Source organism: Pseudogymnoascus verrucosus (assembly GCF_001662655.1).
Source record: "Pseudogymnoascus verrucosus strain UAMH 10579 unplaced genomic scaffold scaffold_28, whole genome shotgun sequence".
Lineage (NCBI taxonomy): Eukaryota > Fungi > Ascomycota > Leotiomycetes > Thelebolales > Thelebolaceae > Pseudogymnoascus > Pseudogymnoascus verrucosus.
Genome location: NW_017263679.1, coordinates 273,292 through 287,419, shown reverse-complemented (window position 1 = coordinate 287,419; position 14,128 = coordinate 273,292). Strand labels below are relative to the sequence as shown.

The following is a 14,128-nucleotide window of genomic DNA, read 5'->3' as shown; positions in this document are numbered from 1 at the left end:
TAGATAGTGGTCTGAGTTGTAAATATATCAAATCGGCGGTTCGAGACCACGGGTCCCCTACGCTACGACACACTATAAGTATTAATTAAGCTAAAGCAAAAAACGTTATAAGCAGCTACTCCCTGTTTTCACATGTCCCAATCCTCTATTCACATCAGCGTCTCTTTTCTTTTTTATGTTGAAATATGGACCTCCGTATTAATATATATTGTCTAATCCTATGGGGATTCGCAAGTTATAATATTAGAGAAAACGTGGACCCAACAATTGAGGCTTCCTCCATATCCCTATATTATGGGTCACAAACCCCTTACTCACAAAGATCACATTCCTCTACTGCATAAACGAGACTATTTTGTGAAAACTACGGTATGCACATACACAAAACTTAAAGGTATGACAATATCCCCCAAGCCGCGGAGAAGAGGTCGCACCACCACATTTATCTCCACTTAATCGCGAGGGAATGCACTTGGCGCTTGGCGCTATACACTTGACAGGCGGCCCGTACAGGCATTACCCTCCCGAAGGATCTGTTTCCAATCTCATCCTTCAGCGCCATCCAGTGAACGATCATGGTGTGGCTCCTTACGTGGAAGCCGAGCCCGCCAAGCTGCACCTCAGCCGCACTGTGATAGGCCCCGCGACCACGTCCGTCACAAACCCCTAACAAATGTTAGACATTCGGATCCTTACTTCTCCAATATTGTATGTAAACCCGCAATTTCAACCGAGGATGTGCCAAAGGGGCTATATTTGGGATATTTGGGAATTGGGAGATTAGGTAATGGCAGGGCGGCAAACGCGCCCCCCCCCCCGTGTGCAGGGACAGGTTGTAAAGGGCTGATACTTAAGGACTGTGGTCGAACGTGTGGTGGGAAGGCGATTTTGGCTCAAAATCCTCCTACCTAAATCTCAACGCAAGTTCACGTCTGGGAATGTCCCGCTGCAGGCTGTGTTTTTGCAAGAAATCCTATTAACACGATCAAACCCTCTCTCACCATCGTTCAAGAACAATGATGGACCACAGGAACATGAAGGCTATTCTCATAGCCACACTCCTCGGCCTCTCTACCGCCCAATCCACGATCGACCCCTATGCCGTCGACCCTACCGCGTTTTCCTCCACTGAACGTGGTAAGAACCCCCTCCCCCATCTGCTTCACCAACCATTAACCCAGAGATCTAGCGGGACTGTGCAAAGACCAAAACTCCATGTGTGAAAGGCTCTGCGACCTCGCAACCAACAGCAACCTCTGCAACTCCGTACGCCCCCCCCCCCTAGCACTTTCTTCAAATCCACTCAATTAACGCCCCTCTGCCCCTAGACCACCCTCGATTTCGACTGCACCTGCAAATCGAACAGCTCCGCGCCAGGCCTGGAATACTACAAGGACTCGCTGCCGTCCATGATATGCGCCCAAAACTACGCCGACTGCATCGGGGTGAACTCAAACAACGCCAGCACGCCCCAGATCGACTGCGTATCCTCTATCAAGGATAAATGCGGAACTCTAGACAGCACTGCTTACACACCCGTGACTGTACTGCCGTCGCCGACGTCGACACCATCTTCTGATACGTCATCGACCCCGGATCCGACTTCACCCCCCCCTTCCGACCCAAACCCCCCCTCCGACTCATCAGGCGGCCTAAGCACAGGCGCCAAAGCCGGCATCGGCGCCGGCTGCGCTGTCATCGGTATCTTACTCATAGGCTCAGTAGTATTCTACTTCTACCGCGCCGGAAAGCTGGGAGGTGGCAGCGGCGGCGGTGGTGGCGGTGAAGGTGGTGGCGGCGGTGATGGTCATAAAACCGAAGAAGGCCCGGCTGAGAAAGTTGCGGATGGGGAAGCCAAGGGTGACGAGGAAGTCAAGGATGATCAGAAAGTCAAGGGCGATGAGGGGAAGGTTTTCGGGGCGGAGTTGGAGGATACGCAGCGTGTGGAGATTGGCGGGACGGAGGTGCCGGGGGAACTGGATGCGGGTACAGTCGCGGGCCCGGGCCCGGGGGTGGGCGAGGGGCCGGTGGAGATTGGGATGAGTGAGAGGGAGGAATCGGAGTTGAGGAAGGTGTTTGGGGGGAAATGAGTTGGGGAGAATTGAGTTGGGGAGAATTGATTGAGTTGGGGAGAAATGAGAGTTGAGGGAGAGTAAGGACGATATGGCGCATGGATCTGTGAGATAGTAAGATACCACCAAGCTGAGCTGTGCTAGAGCCAGTGGAAGAAATCTCCATGAGAGGATATAATTGCATATTTAATCCCATGTCTTAAAGGAACTTTCCCCCAGATCGCTCTGCCTAGGTCTTAAGCTAACAACCATTTTTTTTATGTATTTATATAAAATTAAATGCATTTTCTCTATATACTATATAATAACAAGCTACATATTAAGCTTTATAGTATAAGTGAAAAGAGATATCACAAAACCCCTATAAACACACCGAAACATCTCACATCTCACCAACTCATCACAACAAAACCCTAGATAATCCAACAAACCACCACAACTGACCGCCAACATCTAGTAACCCCACACCCCATCCGCAAAACCCACAAACCGTCCCTCCCCCCAAGAAAAACCCCCCAAAAATGGACGCACCACACCAGCGGTGTCAAACGCATGCTTCTCCACGCTCGCCATGTACATCGATCTCTTACCCATAATTCTATACGACGGTGGCTCGTATTAGAAGCTTGGACCCCACCCACGGCACGGAGCTTAGGCCACCCGCTTTGGCGCTAGCGATGTGACAACTTCGTAGTGGCCGCCACTGACAATATTTATAGAACTTGCATCCCTGCAACAAAAGCCTCACCTCCCCTCTCTCACACACACACACAACACACACACAAGACACCAAACCCCAGATCTTGAAATAATTCGAGCTTAAATTTGTCTTTTCTCTCCCAATGACTACTACATCTACCTATCCGCGAGGATAAAAAAAACATGAGAGGAGAGAGAGACTTGTATAGAACATTTCCTTTCAGTACAATATCTTTGCTTTTTGGAATTTGCACATCCCTCGCAATTTCGTCAAGCCATCTTCTTACCTCATCATCGAGTCGTGACCAAATAACAACCCCACCCTCCGCGCCAGACACCACACTTCCTTTCCTCCCCTTTCCCCTCCCCCCACCACAGGTATCTCTCTCACTCTCAACCCACCCCTTAAACCATCTCCCTCCCCGCCTCATAAAACGCCGTCGCCACCCCCGCCCCAGGCTGCAACACAATATCCGCCTTCATAACGGGCACCCCCATCGGCCCCTCGGGCATAAAGCTATCCACCCTATCAAACCTCTGCAGCATCCTCACAATCGTATACCCCATATTCGTCAGCGCAAACTGCTGTCCGATACACAGTCTCGGTCCTCCATTGAAGGGGATATACGTCCAGGGTTTCGGCTGCCACCCGAACCAGCGATCGGGGTTGAAGAATTCTACGCCCATGTTCGGGTCATCGTTGATGGGGTAGAGGTCTTTGCGGCGCTGCATGACGAGGGTGGAGTAGCCGATGGGTGTGTCTTTGAGAACGCCGATGGGGGATTTTCCGTCGGGGCCGCCGCCGAAGGGGAGGGTGGTGTCTTTGAGGGACATGCGCATATTAAACGGGACGACCGGGTAAAGGCGGAGAACCTCATTCATCGTATGCTGTAAATACTTCATATTCTTCAAATCCTCATAAGTCGGCGCATCCGTCTCTCCAATCGCATCGATGATCTCCTGTCTCAGCTTCTTGAACGCAGCGGGGTGACGCGCGAGCTCGTAGAATGTCCAGGAGAGGGTGGAGGCGGTGGTGTCGCGGCCGGCGAGGAGGACAGCGGTGAGTTGGTCGCGGAGCATTTTCCGGTCGCGAGTGAACCCGCCGAGGGCGTGGAGGAAGTTGTAGGAGGAGGAGGTGGATTTGGAGTCGAGCTCGGCGGGGGTGAAGGCGAGGGTGCGGTCGATGTATTGGTCGATGAAGGTGTTCATTACTTTGAGGCCGGCGTTGAAGGAGCGGCGGGGGACGAGCCAGTTGAGGAGTCTTGGGGTGGGGGGGTTAGTTTGCTAGTTCAGTTTTCAGGGGTGGGTGCCACTTTGTATGTGACGGCGAAGGAAACTCACCCAGCACGAGCAATAATACTCTGCACCCTCTGCACCTCCCCAAACGCCTCCGCAAACTCCTGAATCGGCGTCCTCAAACTATCCACACTATGCCCCAACAAGAAATCCGTCGACGAATCCAGCGTATACCTGAAGAACAAATCACTTACATCCACCACCCTCCCCTGCGCCACCCCATCCGTCGCCACCCCCGGCATGCCCTCCACGCCCCCATTCGCAATAGCCGTCATAAGCGTCTGCACGTGCTTCTCGAACGTATGCAAATCGCTGACCCGATCCTTGATGAACTGCGGGCGAATGAGCTGGCGAGAAGCGTGCCACGCGTCCCCGTCGGTCGTGAAGATGCTGTCCCCCAAGAAGGCTTTCCAGTCGTTGTGGAAGGGCTTGCCTTTGCCAAAATCGCTGAATTGAGTGGCGAGGATGGCTTTGATGTTCTCGGGGTCTGAGGTGAGGATTACGCGCTGGCTGGCGGGGCGGGCTTCGACGGTGTAGCGGCCGCGGCCGTTCTTGGCGAAGAGGGAGCGCCAGCCTTCGAAGTTGTTGTCGTGGAGGGAGTTGTAGATTGCTCGGACCACCATGTCGAGGTCTGGGGGGGGGGGTTAGTGGAGTTCAGACAGGAAAGATAGATACTTGGATCCGTATTGAGCGGCGCGAGGGTGCAATGGACGCGCCGCCATTGGGGATATAGGGACGAGACTTACTGTATGGCAACCAGCATCTGACGGCGGGGGCATGTTTTCCGTACGCAGCGATTCTCCTCTCCTCATCGATACGCGTGACGATATTCCATAGCACCCAGAGGCAGAAGACACCCACCGCGATGTTAGTCTTGGTGAGGTCGTTTAAAATATCTTCAATCATGGTCGCGGTTTCTCGATTGATAACGCGTTGGTTGGTGTAACTGTCTCTCTCTTCACGAGACTTGAGAAATACTGTATGTAGTAAACAGTATAGTATGTACAAATATGTACAGGATATATATGGTGGTAGTGGTAGTGGTGGTTGGTGGTATATGGCTTCGCTCTTTAACAGTTAAGAAAAATCGCGATCGCGCTCACTCCATTCGAGTGACTCAAGCCGCAGTATGTATTATTATCGGAAGGGTCGACCTGTCGTCTGCATACAATGACGCTACATATATAACCCGAGTCGGGACAACGTTGGACCTGCACGCAAAGTTTATGTTCCGCGGTCCCGATGAAATGGCGGGGGAGGGGGGAGAGAAGGGGGGGGGGGTGGTTGGTGGGTACGCGATGTTTGGCGGCGGTTGGGATGGGATGGGTGTGGGATTGTGGGGAGGTGGAAGTAGCGCACGGGCTGTGGTTGTATGGGAGAGTACTTCCCTTCCCCATCACAGATTCCCAGAGCACAGCACAGTGCTGTAGATTAGTAGCGTACAGAGAGAGAACAAGGGCCAACGGTTATGCTGTGGTACTGTGATATGGACATTCGGGCAAAGCAAACGCACGTATTCGTATAAAAAAGTACGACGCGCGACAGTAGAACACGTACCTCCTGTCCTCCCTCTCCACGAATGGGAATCCGGGGAAAACAAGCTAGAAGAGCGTTACTGGGCTTCTATTGGGTTATAACAGGGCGCAATATGTTATTACCGCCGTCTAATTGGGTGAACAATGGCATACTGTTGACTTCTAGAGAGGTTCACATGTTGCTCCACTCCTCCTCGGTATTTCCACTCTCCTTCACATGTGCCTGTCCAAAATTGTGTGTGAAGGGCTGGTAAGGCTACGACTCCCGGACCCTGGGAAAAATAGCTAGCTCTGACTCGTCCAATACACTCTGATAAGGCGGGGGAACGGCAGCCTTGGTAAATGTGGTACGTGTTGGTAGCTTAGTACAGCCTTAGTAGCCAGGTACTCTTCGGTTGTTACGGCTGTGGCGGGCACTGCGGGGTATCTGCTATCTGCTGGTATTTACTTGCGTCAGTGTTCGCGATGTCAAAATAGGCTTGGCGGCTAGGCTAGTAGGGCAATGCAACGGTTATGCTGTGTGCGTGGTGACAGGTGCGTCAGTTGTGCGTGTTTAGTTACATATTTGCTTCACTAGAGATGCGTCGGGTGTCTTACTGTCGGGTTTCTCTCTCTTTTTTTTCCTTTTACGTGTGGTAAGCTTGGCCTTTCATAATCGTCACCCTCTCTCTCCCCTCACCTCAACGCTATGCAAATGCAAGCTTCGGAGTTTTATTTTTATTTTTCGCCCTTTCTGTTGAGAAAAAGCCAAGTCCTGATTACTCTTTACGATCGATTCATATAGAGTGAGTGAGAGAGGACTGTACATAAACGCCATGGGATGGGATGTGTGTTACCGGCTTGACATGTGAAGTCAGACACCTTCAGCATGAGACTGTTTCAATATACAGTGCGATACTGGTCAGATATTGATACTGTTGAGATACCTGTCTCACGGCCTAGGTGTTTGTTTCACTTTACGTGCCCAATGCAACCCTCTCTTTTATCTGCAGATATCCAGCATATGACAATCACGTGGCATCATCCCTTTACTTCAATAGACAGACAGCACAAACGGGACAGACAACGGGACAACCACACAAACACCATGACTAAGCCCCCTCATCCCCCGCATTCCCACCTCATCCCCTTTCTAACGCTAGACGCCCATCATACCCACAAGCGCGCATCGGCAGTCGGGCATTTTTAACACCGACCTCCCCCGTCCGTTGACGCATCGTTCCCATCACACCTGGTGGTGGCACATTAGGCGCCAGGGGAGCAGTACGTGCGTGCGTATGTGCGGATGTAATGGCGACACATCTTCATTACCTGCAGCATGCACTCGGCGCACAGTACGACTGTACATGCGCTGGATTTTCACAGGGACATTTCCCGTGGTCTAATGGTGGACTGATGCATGGTATGTGCATACTAGGGACGATGTGTGCGGTGATGAAGAGACAGCGCATTGAATGTTACACTTTAGGCATTGTGGAGGTGAGTTGGGCGGTTCGTGGTGGACTGATGGAGCGTGCGGATGACTTTGGTTCCTGATATTTGGGGCTATTGGTCTCTGAGGCATTCCACGGTATAACTGGTTCCGAGACCCTTGATGCGGGAGATCTTTTAGGTGGTACCGAGGAGGTTGAAGAGATCCCAGGTTCATTGATGACGAATGAGGCCCAAGACCAAAGGAGCTGTTTGTAGATTTTGATTCCCTTGATGACGAATGAGGCTCCGCGAGCAAAGGGATCTCTGTGGACAGTTTACACACTGGCCGAGTCCATCTCACCAATGCGGCATAATTTTCCTCCGTTGATGTGGGCCTGAAGAAACATCTTTTGCGAGAGAGTTCACATTCGGGGGTTAAGAATCCTCCGATATGCATCGAGCGGCTTTCTTTTGTTGCCGAGTAAAGGAGTCACTGAAAGAGTTTACACTCTGATCATCGTATGGTCGGTCGAATCCTCCAATACCCATACGATAGCTTTGTTGCCGATAAAGAAGGGAATCCTATGAAGGTGATTACACTCTAACCATCGTGTGACGTTTCCAGTCCTCAAATACCCATACAACAGCCTCCTTGTTGCCGAGCAAAGGAACTCTTTATAGAGTTTACACTCACACAGTTGTATGACGTTTCGAGTCCTCTCACTTGTACAGAAAATCAAGTCATTTCACTAGAAATAGATGAAACGAATGAAGGCAAATGAATGATTAAAACGAAATGCTCGAGGCTGAAACGAATATTCACGCCCACCCACTGCCTACATAAGATGCGAGTCCAGAACCTGATGATGGTGAATCAGCAAGATCCAACTTCATTCACCGACGTTCTAGATAGATCTGTTCTTAGTCAGCACGATCTCATTGGCCATCACGAGCCAGCCAACGTCAAAGTAGTCACGTGCTCACCACCACGCTAGCCTTTCTTGTTACCTTAGCTGGGAATAATTGAAGGCGTCGAAGAACCAACTTCCACAAACTTCCTTTGCTTCCAACCCACAACCGGCGCAGCTATACAACCGATTGTCACCATAGCACGCTCAAGGACCCAGAGAGACGACCCATTCACCCGCGATCGACTCCGACTCCGTTTCTCTCGAGACTCGACGCGCGCGCCCAACTTCACCACCCTCCGCGCCACCCTACCACCGCCGTCACCATGTCTGTCGCCATCCTCAACGAGTCCATCACAGCCGCTCTCAATGACGCGATACAACCCAAGCTGGCCGAGATAGGCTGGAGCACAGGCGGAACCGACGACTCGGCGCTGGCGGAATACATCATCCTCATGCTAGCAAATGGAAAGACACAAGACCAGATTGCGGCTGAGTTATCGGGGGACCTGTTGAACCTTGGCCCGGACGACCCGGGAGCGAAGGAGTTTGCGCACTGGCTGTTTGAGCAGGTGGCGCATCTTACCCAGCAGCAGAGCGGCGGTGCTGTTCACCAAAATGGCGCCCCTCAAGCTGAGGCGGCGGAAGGTGGCAATGACGAAGTGATGGGAGATGCATCCGAAGCAGGAGATCCAAATGTGTATGTACAGCACCATACCTTACCCTACTCGCTTCAAGAGCTTCAACTAACAGAACCCAGACCAACAGGCCCCAAATCGATGCGCACCGGCGGCGCCGGCATGAACCGCGGAAGAGATAGGCGCATGCTAGGCCAACTGCAAAAGAACCTCGACGGCAAAGACTCCGTGCTCCACCGCGTCCGCGCCCACGGCGGAAACGAGCGCATCGGCGGCCGCGGCGCCCCCACCGGGCCGCGGGGGAACATGCAGCAGCGAGGCGGCCGATTCGGCGCCATGGGAGGAGGCATGCAGGGTGGACCGGCGGGGGGGAACATGATCACCCCCGCGCAGCAGATGGAGATGTTCCGCATGATGCAGCAGATGTTCACACCCGAACAGCACGCCTCCATGATGGCAGGGAATGGTGGCCAGATGCCTATGGGCGGCATGCCATCGTACCAGCAGCAGCAACAAGGCCGTAATACCGGACGCTCACTATTCGACCGCGTGCAGCCTGGACGAGGGCAAAGGCAGCAACAATTCAATAACCGCCCTCCATTCCAGCAACACCCACAACAACAACACCAGCAACACCAACAACAACAGCAAGCCTCCCCCATCTCCCCAATGGACATGGTCCTCACCCCCGCCCACGAACCCGCCTCCCCCGACACAACCTGCAAATTCAACCTCTCCTGCACCAACAGCTCTTGCAAATTCGCGCATCAATCCCCCGCTGCTCCCCCGGGGACCGCCATCGACATAACCGACACCTGCGCTTTTGGAGCCGCCTGCAAGAACCGCAAGTGCACTGCTCGCCACCCCTCGCCCGCGCAGAAGGTCGCACATAACGCGGAGCAGGACTGCAAGTTCTTCCCCAACTGCACGAACGCGCGCTGTCCCTTCAGACATCCGACGGCGCCGTTGTGTAGGAATGGTGCGGATTGCAAGGATGAGGGGTGCACGTTTACGCATGTGAAGACGATGTGTAAGTTTAATCCGTGCTTGAATCCGCAGTGTGCGTTTAGGCATGAGGAGGGGCAGAGACGGGGGAAGTTTGAGGATAAGGTGTGGGTTGCGGGGGAGGAGGGGAAACATGTTAGTGAGAGGAAGTTTGTGGATGAGAGTGGGCAGGTGGAGGAGCTGATTGTGCCGGGGAATACGGGGGGGGATGGGGAGTTGGCTGCTTAGATGGGGGATGGATGAACATGGGGGGAGGAGGAAGGCACGACTGAGCTACTGCTACAGCATGCCTGTGTACACCAAAACCAATTCCAGCCCACACACACATCCGGGTTAAACCGGAAAAAAAGGGTTACAGAAGGAAAGGAAGGAAAGGAAGGCGTTATCTGGGATAACTTATTTGTTTTGATTGTTCAGTCTGGCTGGCACCCATTTGGTCAGCCCGTCAAGGAGGCTGTAATTTTTTTGGAAGGGGGAGGGGCGGGGAAGGAGGGGATGTTGTCTTAGATAGAAATGGATACCCTCATTTTTTTGAGGACCCTCTCGGGAAAAATCCGGGGGGGAGCCTGTGGCACACTATACTTTTTGTTTAACTGCACTTGTGTGATGTGAATGCTGTGAAATGATGGGGTGTTGGGGGTAGTAGATGTGTATAGGGCGTAGCTCGGAGGAGGGGGATGAGAACCGCATCCCATGGGGAGTCGACGGCACCATACATATATACCTTCAACACCTAGCAGGCTGGTCGAAACTGCTTCCGAAGTCGAGATGAAATGACAATGGCTCGGAGAGGACAGATGTCAACGACATAACGCTGCTCGGCTGTTGACTGTACTGTACATCCCGTGAGCGTGTATATTCTCGGGGCCTGATTGTGCATACTGGTAAAAAAGGAAAAGGGAGATAGGAATTGAGGTCTAAGCCGCTTTCTTCGGCTGCTGTGTAACTTGTAAATTCAGTGAATACCTTGGATGACGCGGTTTGTAAACCTACCTTGCATAGACAGGCGGGTGAGACACTGTCTAATGGAGTACTGAGACAAATGAACCCTAGGAGGTAGGGCCTCGGTGAGAGTTGACGGCACATGATGCGGATTTGGGACTGTACTGGTGAATTATGTGAATGTTAATGCCGTAGGCGGCGGATGTGGCGCGGGTCGATGGGCGAGGCGGCTTTGGAAGCTGAGTAGTGTGTGGTGTCTAGGCGGTAAATAAGTATGAGGCGTAGCTGAGGGAAGGGGGGAAATAAGGCGGGAGGACTCGCTAGGGAAAGTTGGCGGCACACCCTACCTTTTTTTGGTAGGTACCTGTGGATGAATGGTGAGGATAGTGCGGATATCAGGATGATGTAGTGAGGAAATGTGTATCTCGGCGAGTCAAAAGGGTAAGGGTGAATTGAAGCATCTAGGCCACGTCACGTCGGGGAGGGGTCGGCGGCAACATGTCATTTTTTGGCCATGAATAATGTGGGTGTATGTATGCATGTTATGAGGGTAAATGTGTAGAGCTAAGAGGAGAAAATAACTCGGAAATTAGAAATGAAGCACCTAAGCTGCGTCTTTTTGACGCGGAGGGTCAGCATCACGTCTATGTTAGGTGTGGTGAATGATGAAGGTGGATGGAGGTTATAGGGGTAGATGTATATGTTGGGTGAGAGACGGAAATTGGAAGTTGGAAAATTTGAGGCTCATCAAGTCTGGTAGGTGTGGTTAACGGAGCGATATATACACCTTTGGGGCTGTAATGATAATGGCAATCGTGTGATTGATGTGGAATGGTGATGCAGGCTGTCGTAGATGCGCCGAGCTGCGTTGATCACCTCTTCCCAGACCAGGCTACAGACCACTGTCTTATCGTCTAAGCTTGACGCGACCAGCTTGTGTAGCACCACCCCTGTAACACTTTCCCAAATCTTGTCTCTTGAGCCTAATGCGACACCTTGCCGTCCGGAGAGAAGGCTAGTGATGTGACCGAGTTTAAGTGGCCCTAAGCAGCACGGGCCGCATGGCACAGTGGATATCTGGCGGGGGATCATCAGGATCAGCAGTCGGGACCATCTGGCGATCTACCCAGTTCGTAGTGCGCTGTCAGTGCTACGTATACGAGGCAAACGACAATACGGAAGGCGTTATTTGTCGGGGGTAGGTAGGCTCAAATCACCATATGAATAAATAGAAGGGTGACGAGGGTTAAGACGATGATATGCCAGTTTCTTCAGAGCTGATGTTCCAACTCTAGACAGTTCTCAACTCAAACCCATCGTCATTTTGATTAAAACCCTAGTATTCCCATCTCCAGTCTGTATTACATCTAACCTCTCCAAGGTTAAAGACTTCAAGTGGCATTGTTTTCTCCTTGTCCTTCCGTCTCCTGCCCACCACTCTTCTTGGGGAAAAATTCCTCGAACCTAGCGTAGAGGTCCGGCTCATCTTTTAAGAGCTCCTTGACTTGGGCATGAAATCTGTCGAGGTCGCGAGGTGGAGTTCGATATTCGGTGATGTATTCCTCGAACTGCGGCCATAGATCCGGACGGTGTTCCTTAAGAAGATCCAACATTAGCGATTTAAGGGTTTCTTTTGCCTGTAGTAGGGAGAAGGCCGGTGGGGGGGGGTGGGTTGGATCAACGTCCAGCCAAACTAGGCTGCAACATTCGGATAGTTGAAGTAACTTACCTTTAATTCTTTGACATAGTTCATGGCAACGGTAAAATCGGCTGGCGCTTGTGGATCGGCCATGTCGGAGTGATGATATCGTTTGCAAGATGGTATCGTTTGCAAAGTTGAGATAAGCAAGGAGGTGAGGAGCGTTTTGGAGATCATGGAATGAGGGGCTTTATAATGCTTACATGTTGGACTATCTATCTATTCGCTTCGCTTACCACCTTCCAGACGTTGGAAGCAATTTACCCAGAAGCGGGGTGGTCGCCTTAGACGGGGGAAAAGTGCACGTATCTTTACTTATAAAATGAGTGAAAAGGAACATATAGTTAACACTTTTTATGCAGTCTACTACATAGAGCTACCTGCTACCTACACCTTTCGCTCTGAGTGGACTCACTCGAATTAAGTTCAATTTACAATTTAAGTAGGAAACGGAGTATAGTGTAGAATAGGTTCCTTGGCCAAAGGGTTTTATTGTATTTTAGCTACTAAGATGAAAGAAAGATAGACTCGGACACAGCAGGTGGAATGACTCTGCCATCCTAAACCAACCAACTTTGTCAAAACTTCACCAGTCACACTACCTTAAACGCTCTATATGATGCTCGCCTCGCATCAAAATAGCGTCCGCTTAGGTGCTGCTGGCTGTGAAGATGACATCTCCATTCCCAGCAACAATGACTCCTTTAGCGGAATCGACGCTCCCAATACTTCCTCCGGTTTCAACACTTCCGAGGCAGAAAGCCAGACAAGAGACCTCGCACGCTAGGTCTGCTGGAGGTGGTAGGCTCAAGCATGCGAGCGTACAAGCCGCAAGACACACGGGCTAGAGACAGTCATATTAATACACCTCGAGTATAACAAAACGAATCTCAGTATAAAAAGGGTCTTACAATGGCTGCCTACATAATCATCAGTGTCGGTTGTCGGTTCAATATTAGAAGGATAGGGTTAACTTACTCGTTTTTCCAATTCCGAGGAGGCAGGAGCAGGAGAGGGAAGAGCCTGGGCGGCTGCAAGCATTGTGACAAGCACGATTGATTTGAGTGCGAAAACCATCTTGGTACGTTATGTAGTGAACAATATAAAACTTTTTCAAGGTGAGTATCAAGTTGTCAGAGGAGAGCTTGAGTAACAGGAAGATAGATGTAGGCGCATTCACAAAGACTTTATACTTCTACTACAACTCAGCTTCTTTTCTTCCAAGCTGCTGTTAAGATGGAATAGATTTTGGTCATGGATCTTGCGCAAAGAAAAAGTATGTAGACCAGCTTTAGGCCTTGTAAGTCAGCTTCAATTTTCAACAATCGAGGCGGTATAATACCGTTTGTACGTGGAATATAACCGTTGCCGGTTTATCCGTGCAAGACCATCCTACTACCACCCATGTAATTTAAAACTCATGATAATGCCTCAGTCTTACAATTTATTCGTGCAACTTGGTTGGTCTCCATTTGTCAAAGGATTCTGCATTCCACCCCACGCCCTAATCTAGAAGCCCGTTATCAATACTTCCTTTAAATATTTCGGGCAGTTAGTGGAGCCTCCTTCAAATAGATGCGCAAACCGGCGTCGTTAATAGGCCCTGAGTGTATTTGGATAAATTGAAATGTTAGTGTCCGAGCGCAGCCTAAGCTTTGCCTAAGCTTTGCCTCCATGGTAAATGGTAAGTGGTAAACGATTTCTAACAGCATGATGTCCAACTGCATCGCATATGCAGTGTCACTACATCAACGAGCAGCAGGTAAGAAAGTGCGATAGATATCTCCTCGGTCATGAAGATACGAGAGCCAGAAATCCTCTTGACCATTTCAATGGTGTCAACATAGCCGTGAGGGTATATCTGGAATAATATGAAGATTACATGGGGGTGAGTGAATCCCTCTCTCACACGTTGACACCG

General features: G+C 51.1%; 5 protein-coding genes across 5 annotated transcripts; 2 read left to right on the top strand and 3 right to left on the bottom strand.

Annotated features, from left to right (window-relative positions):
- Positions 1–142: 142 nt before the first annotated feature.
- VE01_06509 (uncharacterized protein) lies at positions 143–2,243 on the top strand. The gene is made up of 4 exons (XM_018275954.2): positions 143–394; positions 681–1,137; positions 1,190–1,266; positions 1,329–2,243. Exons 2-4 carry the CDS (start codon positions 1,017–1,019, stop codon positions 2,088–2,090), a joined length of 960 nt encoding a protein of 319 aa, XP_018129499.2. The 5' UTR covers positions 143–394; positions 681–1,016; the 3' UTR covers positions 2,091–2,243.
- A 933-nt stretch (positions 2,244–3,176) lies between these two features.
- Positions 3,177–5,333, bottom strand: VE01_06508 (uncharacterized protein; the record flags this gene model as incomplete). The annotated part of the gene is made up of 3 exons (XM_018275953.2): positions 4,814–5,333; positions 4,113–4,698; positions 3,177–4,032 (listed from the first exon to the last, which is right to left on the bottom strand). Exons 1-3 carry the CDS (start codon positions 4,971–4,973, stop codon positions 3,177–3,179), a joined length of 1,602 nt encoding a protein of 533 aa, XP_018129498.1. The 5' UTR covers positions 4,974–5,333.
- Positions 5,334–7,370: 2,037 nt separating this feature from the next.
- VE01_06507 (uncharacterized protein) lies at positions 7,371–9,794 on the top strand (the record flags this gene model as incomplete). The annotated part of the gene is made up of 2 exons (XM_018275952.2): positions 7,371–8,623; positions 8,684–9,794. Exons 1-2 carry the CDS (start codon positions 8,250–8,252, stop codon positions 9,792–9,794), a joined length of 1,485 nt encoding a protein of 494 aa, XP_018129501.1. The 5' UTR covers positions 7,371–8,249.
- Positions 9,795–11,767: 1,973 nt separating this feature from the next.
- On the bottom strand, positions 11,768–12,377 carry VE01_06506 (uncharacterized protein). Its single transcript, XM_018275951.2, has 2 exons — positions 12,238–12,377; positions 11,768–12,103 (listed from the first exon to the last, which is right to left on the bottom strand). The coding sequence occupies exons 1-2, from the start codon at positions 12,298–12,300 to the stop codon at positions 11,900–11,902; spliced, it is 267 nt and encodes an 88-aa protein (XP_018129500.1). The 5' UTR covers positions 12,301–12,377; the 3' UTR covers positions 11,768–11,899.
- A 479-nt stretch (positions 12,378–12,856) lies between these two features.
- On the bottom strand, positions 12,857–13,284 carry VE01_06505 (uncharacterized protein; the record flags this gene model as incomplete). Its single annotated transcript, XM_018275950.1, has 3 exons — positions 12,857–13,051; positions 13,119–13,127; positions 13,186–13,284. 3 exons carry the CDS (start codon positions 13,282–13,284, stop codon positions 12,857–12,859), a joined length of 303 nt encoding a protein of 100 aa, XP_018129503.1.
- Between the last annotated feature and the right edge of the window lie 844 nt (positions 13,285–14,128).

Excerpts from the sequence above, each read along its gene's own strand:
- VE01_06509 (XM_018275954.2), top strand. The coding sequence starts at position 1,017 with ATGATGGACCACAGGAACATGAAGGCTATTCTCATAGCCACACTCCTC. Across the intron at positions 1,138-1,189 it reads GTTTTCCTCCACTGAACGTG|CGGGACTGTGCAAAGACCAA; the intron begins GTAAGAACCCCC and ends CCAGAGATCTAG. Across the intron at positions 1,267-1,328 it reads ACAGCAACCTCTGCAACTCC|ACCACCCTCGATTTCGACTG; the intron begins GTACGCCCCCCC and ends CTCTGCCCCTAG.
- VE01_06506 (XM_018275951.2), bottom strand. The coding sequence starts at position 12,300 with ATGGCCGATCCACAAGCGCCAGCCGATTTTACCGTTGCCATGAACTAT. Across the intron at positions 12,104-12,237 it reads ACTATGTCAAAGAATTAAAG|GAACACCGTCCGGATCTATG; the intron begins GTAAGTTACTTC and ends GATCTTCTTAAG.